The sequence below is a fragment of the Borostomias antarcticus genome (genome assembly GCF_949987555.1).
Source record: "Borostomias antarcticus genome assembly, chromosome: 2".
Classification (NCBI taxonomy): domain Eukaryota; kingdom Metazoa; phylum Chordata; class Actinopteri; order Stomiiformes; family Stomiidae; genus Borostomias; species Borostomias antarcticus.
In genome coordinates, this window is record NC_140235.1 from 41,233,602 (window position 1) to 41,243,601 (window position 10,000).

Here is a 10,000-nt window from a genome sequence, read left to right on the forward strand (position 1 = left end):
TCTAACCTCCTCTCCTCTCTAACCTCCTAACCTCCTCTCCTCTCTAACCTCCTCTCTAACCTCCTCTCCTCTCTAACCTCCTCTCCTCTCTAACCTCCTAACCTCCTCTCCTCTCTAACCTCCTAACCTCCTCTCCTCTCTAACCTCCTAACCTCCTCTCCTCTCTAACCTCCTCTCTAACCTCCTAACCTCCTCTCCTCTCTAACCTCCTCTCCTCTCTAACCTCCTCTCCTCTCTAACCTCCTCTCCTCTCTAACCTCCTCTCCTCTCTAACCTCCTAACCTCCTCTCCTCTCTAACCTCCTAACCTCCTCTGCTCTCTAACCTCCTAACCTCCTCTGCTCTCTAACCTCCTAACCTCCTCTCCTCTCTAACCTCCTCTCCTCTCTAACCTCCTCTCCTCTCCTCTCTAACCTCCTAACCTCCCCTCCTCTCTAACCTCCTAACCTCCTCTCCTCTCTAACCTCCTAACCTCCTCTCCTCTCTAACCTCCTAACCTCCTCTGCTCTCTAACCTCCTAACCTCCTCTCCTCTCTAACCTCCCCTCCTCTCTAACCTCCTCTCCTCTCTAACCTCCTAACCTCCTCTCCTCTCTAACCTCCTCTCTAACCTCCTCTCCTCTCTAACCTCCTAACCTCCTCTCCTCTCTAACCTCCTCTCCTCTCTAACCTCCTCTCCTCTCTAACCTCCTCTCTAACCTCCTAACCTCCTCTCCTCTCTAACCTCCTCTCTAACCTCCTAACCTCCTCTCCTCTCTAACCTCCTAACCTCCTCTCCTCTCTAACCTCCTAACCTCCTCTCCTCTCTTACCCTCTCCTCCTCTCCTCTCTCCTCCTCCTCTCCTCTCTAACCCTCTCCTCCTCCTCTCCTCTCTAACCCTCTCCTCTCTAACCCTCTCCTCCTCTCCTCTCTAACCCTCTCCTCTCTAACCCTCTCCTCCTCTCCTCTCTAACCCTCTCCTCCTCCTCTCCTCTCTAACCCTCTCCTCCTCTCCTCTCTAACCCTCTCCTCCTCCTCTCCTCTCTAACCCTCTCCTCTCTAACCCTCTCCTCTCTAACCCTCTCCTCCTCTCCTCTCTAACCCTCTCCTCCTCCTCTCCTCTCTAACCCTCTCCTCTCTAACCCTCTCCTCTCTAACCCTCTCCTCCTCTCCTCTCTAACCCTCTCCTCCTCTCCTCTCTCCTCCTCTCCTCTCTAACCCTCTCCTCCTCTCCTCTCTCCTCCTCCTCTCCTCTCTAACCCTCTCCTCCTCCTCTCCTCTCTCCTCCTCTCCTCTCTAACCCTCTCCTCCTCTCCTCTCTAACCCTCTCCTCCTCTCCTCTCTCTCAGAGCTGCTATCCCAGTTGTCGGGCGTGCGTCGCTCCGCGGGGGGTCAGCTCAACTTGTCGGGCCCTGGTCCTCTCCTCTCTCTCCTCCTCCTCTCCTCTCTAACCCTCTCCTCCTCTCTTTCAGAGCTGCTGTCCCAGCTGTCGGGCGTGCGTCGCTCCGCGGGGGGTCAGCTCAACTCGTCGGGCCCGTCGGCCTCCCAGCTCCAGCAGTTACAGATGCAGCTCCAGCTGGAGCGCCAGCAGGCCCAGGCGGCGAGGCAGCAGCTGGAGACGGCACGCAACGCCACACGCCGCGCTAACCCTGGCAACATCAGCGCCGCCATCCCCCCGCCCAGCGCCGCCGCCAGCGCCGGCGTCGCCCCCGACAGCAACCCCGCCTCCTCCCACAGCTCCCAGTTCCTCCTCTCACGGTGAGGCGCCGGTCGGTCGGTCGGTCGGTCAGTCAGCTAGTCAGTTAGTCGGTTGGCCAGTCGGTCAGTTATTCAGTCAGTAAGTCAGTTAGTCAGCCAGTCAGTCGGTCAGTTAGTCGGTTAGTCGGTTGGCCAGTCGGTCAGTCAGTCGGTCAGCCAGTCAGTCAGTTGGTTAGTCGGTCAGGCAGTCGGTTGGTCAGTCAGTTAGTCGGTTGGCCAGTTGGTCGGTCAGTCGGTCAGCCGATTGGGTGGCCAGGCAGCAGGTCTGTCAGTGGAACAGGGCTGGACGAGTCCTGGGTCACCTCCTAAGCCAACGTGTAGATCTGACCTGGACCTGGACTCTCTCTCCCGTCACGGTCTCCTCTGAACTCCACGCTGCTAACTGCTGTCCTGTCATGTGCTAACCTCCTCCCTCCCTCTCTCTCTCCCTCTATCTCTTCCTCTCTCCCTTCCTCCCTCCCTCTCTCCCTCCATCTCTCCCTCCATCTCTCCCTCCATCTCTCCCTCCCTCTCTCCCTCCCTCCCTCCCTCTCTCTCCCTCCCTCCCTCTCTCTCCCTACCTCTCTCTCCCTCCCTCTCTCTCTCTCTCTCTCTCTCCCTCCATCTCTCTCTCTCCCTCTCTCTTCCTCCCTCCCTCCCTCCCTCCCTCCCTCTATCTCTCCCTCCCTCCCTCCCTCCCTCCCTCCCTCCCTCCCTCCCTCCCTCCCTCTCTCCCTCCCTCCCTCTCTCCCTCCCTCTCTCTCTCTCTCCCTCCCTCTCTCCCTCTCTCTCCCTCCATCTCTCCCTCTCTCTCCCTCTCCATCTCTCCCTCTCTCTCCCTCCCTCTCTCTCTCCCTCTCTCCCTCTCTCCCACCCTCTCTCCCTCCCTCTCTTCCTCTCTCTCTCTCCCTCCCTCTCTCTCTCTCTCCCTCCCTCCCTCTCTCTCTCCCTCTCTCTCTCTCCCTCTCTCCCTCCCTCCCTCTCCCCCCCCCCTCTCCTCCTCCCTCCAGGTTGAATGAGCCCAAGATGTCAGAGTCGGAGCGTCAGGCTCTGGAGGGCGAGCGCGCCGACCGCTCTCTGTTTGTCCAGGAGCTGCTGCTGTCCACGCTGATGCGGGAGGAGAGCTCTTCGTCGGACGAGGACGAGCGCCGGGACTTCGCCGACTTCGGGGCCATGGGCTGCGTGGACATCACCCCGCTGGACGTGGCGCTGGAGAACCTGAGCCTGCACCACGGCGCCGGCACCCGGGAGCCCCCGCCGCCGCCTCTTTGATGATGCCCCGCCCCCTCGCAGACTGTGCCCTCCGTGCTGTCACTGCCAGTGACGGCGGGGCGGGGCAGGCAAGAAGGCGCGGCCGCTTTTCTTTTTTTTCTTTTTTTTTTCTCGTTTTTTCTTTTTTTTGTGGGGGGGGGGGTGGGGGGTGATTGTAATTTCAGGTCTGTCACCTTTGTTACATTGTGTACAACAACGACAACGACGACGTCAACAACAACAACCGTTAAGGAGCGAGCGACTGGGGGGAAAAGTGCAAAGTTGAGTGCTGTGCGTTAAAAGAGCGAGCGAGCGAGGGAGAGAATGAGAAGATAAATATATATATAAATATATATAAAGTTGATAATCAATTCCACATAACTAATTTTAGTTGTTCCTGTAGCCAGGCGCGCCCAGGCCGCTCCCTGTCCCAATATAAATACTCCACATTCAACCCTCCTCTGGGGACGCTGCTGTGTGTATTTATGACTTATTAAACGAAATAAAAAGTGCTTGGATGGTTACCATAACTACTGCATGAGGTTATTTGCAGCGTGCATGACCTTTGGCGACCCCCGCGTCGTTAAAAAGGAAAGAAAAAAAAATAAAATCCCAAAGCTTTTTCTCTTAAACCGTTTTTAAAGGGTTACTTGAAAAACACGATCCGAGATGAATTGAATATCGCAAAACACTGACATGCCGGAAAATTTGAGGAACGTTTTTTTAAAATGTATTGTTTAATTTTTAATTTTTATGTTTTTGTTCTTTCTTTATTTTTATTTTTTAAATAGTTAAAAAGAAACATTGGAATCTTGCAGTAGCTTCTAAAGAAAACAACGCAATGTGTTCGTCTCTCCCTCTGTGACATCATCCCTCTGTGACATCATCCCTCTGTGACATCATCCCCCTGTGACATCATCCCTCTGTGACATCATCCCTCTGTGACATCATCCCCCTGTGACATCATCCCTCTGTGACATCATCCCTCTGTGACATCATCCCTCTGTGACATCATCCCTCTGTGACATCATCCCCCTGTGACATCATCCCTCTGTGACATCATCCCTCTGTGACATCATCCCTCTGTGACATCATCCCTCTGTAACATCATCCCTCTGTGACATCATCCCCCTGTGACATCACCGTCTGACTAACAGACGCCCTGCTGACGCCCCTGCGACCGCAGAGACCCGGACACACCCGTGGTCACTCAGCAGAGATCTAGTGCTAGAGGCCGAACAACAACAACAACAAGAGCTTCTTGCCTCCGACATTTTTTTCCTAGATGTTGATGTGTTAGTGATAAAGAGCAACTGTTCTCACCAGATGTAGTTCCTGCTTCATGCTCCACGAGACCTAGTCTCTCCATCGCTAGTCTCTCCATCGCTCTGCTGCTCTTCATCCACCTCTGCTCTGCCTCTACAGCTCTGGTCAGCGACCCCCGCCTGACCGCCCCGGTCTGGAAGACTTTGCGTGGAGGGAGGGGAGCTCCACACAGTCCGCATTGCAGGCGTTGTTTTTGTTCTAACTTTAAAGAGAGAAGTTCTGGTTTTCTCTGCTAAAGTCTAGCACCTTCTATTTATTCTGGTTTATTTCCTCTGATTCTTTTTAAGCCTTGATGTGAATCACGATGCCACCTCCATGCCTATATTCTTCTCTATGTAAAATACAACGAGATGTATATTGAATTTGTGCGTTAACTTTCATAATGGTTCTAGGACATGGGCAGACTTCGTTTTTTTTAATGTAAATTTAGAATACTACAATAAAAAAACTGCGCACAGCTTTTGATGAAACCAAGACTCCCCTCCCGGCCTGAAGCTCTGTGAGTCCGTCTCTTACTTCCTGCTTCGGGTTTTAGGCTCGACTCTGTGACCTTGACCCGGTGACCTTGACTCGGTGACCTTGTTCAGAGTGATATCTCTTCCTGGTGACCTGGGATCACTTTCCCAGAGGTCACCAGCTGCCCTACGAGTGCAGCACCAACTCTTCTGAATCTGCAGACTCTTTAAAGCGCCGTCGTCGTGTCCCGGTGGCCCCGCCACTGTCACGCGTTAACGTTAACCTTGTTTACTTCCTGTTTACACTCGTAATCACGTTAACGAGTCTGTAGGAATGTGTGACTGCTGCCCGTCAGCCCACTGCCCTAAAGGATGGCAGTAACAATCGTGTGTGTGTGTGTGTGTGTGTCACAGCTGTCTCTGTCACTCCTCTGGGGTTATTGTTAGAAACAAACGCTGCCCTTGGTGCGCCTTTCACAGCGCTGTGATGGTCACTAGGGCGTGGTTGGTTGTTGGTAGGGTGGCGTGGTTGGTTGTTGGTAGGGTGGCGTGGTTGGTTGTTGGTAGGGTGGCGTGGTTGGTTGTTGGTAGGGTGGCGTGGTTGGTTGTTGGTAGGGTGGCGTGGTTGGTGGTTGGTAGGGTGGCGTGGTTGGTGGTTGGTAGGGTGGCGTGGTTGGTTGTTGGTAGGGTGGCGTGGTTGGTTGTTGGTAGGGTGGCGTGGTTGGTTGTTGGTAGGGTGGCGTGGTTGGTTGTTGGTAGGGTGGCGTGGTTGGTTGTTGGTAGGGTGTGTAAACGTTAATTATAAATCACAGCTTGGCTGATGATCCTAACTAGTGTTAAGATACGTTGGGGATCCCAGCCTGGCTACTGATAGGCCGACCTCTGTCTGCCTCAGGATGGACCCTGTCTGTCCAACGTGTCCATCAGGACGCAGAGGTGAGTGAGGACATGTCGGTGCTTAAAGGTGGAGTATGTGATTTGTGATTTCCTGTTAGACTGACATTTTGAAAAATGCAACTGACAAAATCCTCATCCCTTCAGACCGTCCTCAGAAGCCCCTCCCCCAAACCGGGGGAAAACAAATGACACTCAGACGGACAGGTTGACAGGCAGGTGAGCCATCCAATCATTTTAAGTTGGCGCCTCAAAATGATTGGACGCACCTTTTACAGTCCTGCGACTTCCACAGATTATGGATTTATTTCATTTCACTTTCAGAACACTGTATTTATTAATTACTGTCGGGATCAAATTAGAACTGCGAAAGGTAGAGCAAAAAGTGCTTCTGAGCCAAACCGCGGACTGCACCTTTAATGCATTGATATGAGTGGAGAGACGGCGTATTGTAAGACATACCACCTTTAATAAATGCACAGTATTACAAGGAACATTTCCAATAATTGCAGATAAGCTACTCACATGATGCACAAAGCATAGAATTGACTTGATATTTAAGCAGAGGGATTGAATCTGCCAGGAGAAAAATACACACACACACACACACTACAGCACAGAGGCATCTCACACACACACACACACACACACACACTCCCTCTCACCCTATATTCACATGGCAAGTAACACATGTTCCATGTTATCTGCACCGGGATGAACGCTGCAGTCCTGCTTACATATTTACAAAAGAATCATCGACCCCCCGAAGATGGATTACATTCAAAAAATGCCCCGCCTCGCCTCCATTACATTCAAAAGAATTAATATTCATGATGCAAAGTCACAGTTATTCAGCTGAAACGAGACCCTGAAAGGCGATAGTCAGATATGGGTAGGTATGACCTCTGACCTGTGAGTCACCTGTCTGAGGGTGGGGATGAGTGGGTTAGGAGGGGGGGGGGGGGGACACACACCTGTCTGAGGGTGGGGATGAGTGGGTTAGGGGTGTTGGTTGAGGGGGGGGGGCGGGGGGGGACACACCTGTCCGTGGAGTCATCGGTCCGCCAGGTGTGATCCTGGTCTTGTAAAGGGGGCGGGGTCTACAGACCTCTCACACAGACAGACAAACCCTCACTAGACCTCTCAACGGTCTCTCCTCACTAGACCTCTCAACGGTCTCTCCCTCACTAGACCTCTCAACGGTCTCTCTCCTCACTAGACCTCTCAACGGTCTCTCCCTCACTAGACCTCTCAACGGTCTCCCTCACTAGACCTCTCAACGGTCTCTCCCTCACTAGACCTCTCAACGGTCTCTCCCTCACTAGACCTCTCAACGGTCTCTCTCCCTCACTAGACCTCTCAACGGTCTCTCCCTCTCTAGACCTCTCAACGGTCTCTCTCTCCTCACTAGACCTCTCAACGGTCTCTCCCTCACTAGACCTCTCAACGGTCTCTCTCTCACTAGACCTCTCAACGGTCTCTCTCCCTCACTAGACCTCTCAACGGTCTCTCCCTCACTAGACCTCTCAACGGTCTCTCCCTCACTAGACCTCTCAACGGTCTCTCTCCCTCACTAGACCTCTCAACGGTCTCTCCCTCTCTAGACCTCTCAACGGTCTCTCTCTCCTCACTAGACCTCTCAACGGTCTCTCCCTCACTAGACCTCTCAACGGTCTCTCTCTCACTAGACCTCTCAACGGTCTCTCTCCCTCACTAGACCTCTCAACGGTCTCTCCCTCTCTAGACCTCTCAACGGTCTCTCTCTCCTCACTAGACCTCTCAACGGTCTCTCCTCACTAGACCTCTCAACGGTCTCTCTCCCTCACTAGACCTCTCCCTCACTAGACCTCTCAACGGTCTCTCCTCACTAGACCTCTCAACGGTCTCTCCCTCACTAGACCTCTCAACGGTCTCTCCCTCACTAGACCTCTCAACGGTCTCTCTCCCTCACTAGACTTCTCAACGGTCTCTCTCCTCACTAGACCTCTCAACGGTCTCCCCCTCACTAGACCTCTCAACGGTCTCCCTCACTAGACCTCTCAACGGTCTCTCCTCACTAGACCTCTCAACGGTCTCTCCCTCACTAGACCTCTCAACGGTCTCTCTCTCACTAGACCTCTCGACGGTCTCTCCCTCACTAGACCTCTCAACGGTCTCCTCACTAGACCTCTCAACGGTCTCTCCTCACTAGACCTCTCAACGGTCTCTCCCTCACTAGACCTCTCCCTCACTAGACCTCTCTCTCACTAGACCTCTCTCTCACTAGACCTCTCAACGGTCTCTCTCTCACTAGACCTCTCAACGGTCTCTCCCTCACTAGACCTCTCAACGGTCTCTCTCCCTCACTAGACCTCTCAACGGTCTCTCCTCACTAGACCTCTCAACGGTCTCTCTCTCACTAGACCTCTCAACGGTCTCTCCTCACTAGACCTCTCAACGGTCTCTCCCTGACGACCTCTCAACGGTCTCCCTCACTAGACCTCTCAACGGTCTCTCCTCACTAGACCTCTCAACGGTCTCCCTCACTAGACCTCTCAACGGTCTCTCTCTCACTAGACCTCTCAACGGTCTCTCTCTCACTAGACCTCTCCCTCACTAGACCTCTCAACGGTCTCTCTCACTAGACCTCTCCCTCACTAGACCTCTCAACGGTCTCTCCTCACTAGACCTCTCAACGGTCTCTCCTCACTAGACCTCTCAACGGTCTCTCCTCACTAGACCTCTCGACGGTCTCTCTCCCTCACTAGACCTCTCAACGGTCTCTCTCAACGGTCTCTCTCTCACTAGACCTCTCAACGGTCTCCCTCACTAGACCTCTCAACGGTCTCCCTCACTAGACCTCTCAACGGTCTCTCCTCACTAGACCTCTCGACGGTCTCTCCCTCACAGGGAAGGTGGGTCGGGGCGATGCTGAATCAGCTTCTTCATAGAGAAATCACGCTCAAAGAATGTCCTTGATCTCCAGCTCAAGAAGGCGATCAAAAAAGGGATTGTATTCTCACTGTTATCATGAAAGAGCACAACAAAATCATACAATGTCAGCACAAATCAGTTAGTATATTTACATAGAGTACGTCATGTATTGCCAGTGGCCCGTAGCATCACATTTTCTTTTAATTAATGTCACACATTTGACATGGTACCTGTTTAAAACAGAATATATCGTAGAGAACATATTATTCATATAGACAAATATAACTACAGAATGGACAGCGTTATTCAGAGCAGACACGTGACTATTATCATACAGAACTGACAAAACGCTGTGGGTGTTCATGAAAGGGTGACTGAACCATCAATGAACCATCAATGAACCATCACCGAACCATCAATGAACCATCAATGAACCATCAATGAACCATCACCGAACCATCAATGAACCATCAATGAACCATCACCGAACCATCAATGAACCATCAATGAACCATCACATCAGGAAACCTCACTGTCACCTTGCAGGTCAACCTAGCTGGGGTGGGTATCTCTCGGTATCTCTGCGGAGCAGCGCTAACAGGACTGGTCTCTAGGGGGCGTGGCGGCGGTTGGGAGGGGTACAGAAAAGAGACGCGGGAGAGATTGTAGCTGAGGTGGAAGAGCTGTGTCTGATTGTATTATAAACGTTAAACACGCGCCACACGGCAGAGCTCCGTCACATCCTGGCATCGAGGCGCCATCAGGCGGGAGCTAGAGGATGGGTGAAGAGAACCGTTACTCGGCCTCTTGAGAGAGAAGGTACTTTGTAGTCTTACAGTGTACGGGTCATCTTCCTGGCCCAATCACGGGCCTCACGGTCATCTTCCTGGCCCAATCACGGGCCTCACTAGGTCACGGTGGTGAGCGTCACGTCTACACATCGCTGCTCGGGGACTCAACGCTCTCTCTACACACACCAGACTTGACCTCCATCAACTCCTCACAGGAAGTTGAAACACAGACCTTGAGACCTCATTCAGGCCAAGTTATGTGTGAAAATATAGGAACGAAATACCAAACACTTTACCAAAATAATTCTCAGTAAGAATGCAAATTAATTAACAATTTCAGTGCACAAAAAAAGGGAATTCAACCAAAAAACTCTTCAAACTTTTCTATCAAATCGAAAATCGAATCGAAAATCGAATTCTCAGGCAGTGCTGGTGACCCCTGGGCTCCCACACAACACTCGACTGGAACGAAGAACGTCTCTTCAGAGCCAAGGTTCCCTCGTTCCTCAGCTGCTGAGAACGTCTCTTCAGAGCCAAGGTTCCCTGGTTCCTCACCCGCTGCGTGGAACAGCGACAACAGCGTTTGTAAAGCTGCCTGTGCAGATGAACCCAACATGGTGTGGGTCAGATGCTACGGACCGTCAATAGAACCAGA

General features: G+C 52.4%; 1 protein-coding gene across 1 annotated transcript in view; it reads left to right on the forward strand.

The window, feature by feature from the left end:
* kcmf1 (potassium channel modulatory factor 1) overlaps positions 1 to 3,063 on the forward strand; it is a 12,147-nt gene extending 9,084 nt beyond the window's left edge. Inside the window, exons 6-7 of the mRNA XM_084461271.1 lie at positions 1,451 to 1,736; positions 2,726 to 3,063. Of these exons, the coding sequence (XP_084317397.1) occupies positions 1,451 to 1,736; positions 2,726 to 2,987 (548 nt within the window). The 3' untranslated portion in view covers positions 2,988 to 3,063. The remainder of the gene's footprint in view (positions 1 to 1,450; positions 1,737 to 2,725) is intronic.
* Positions 3,064 to 10,000: the final 6,937 nt, after the last annotated feature.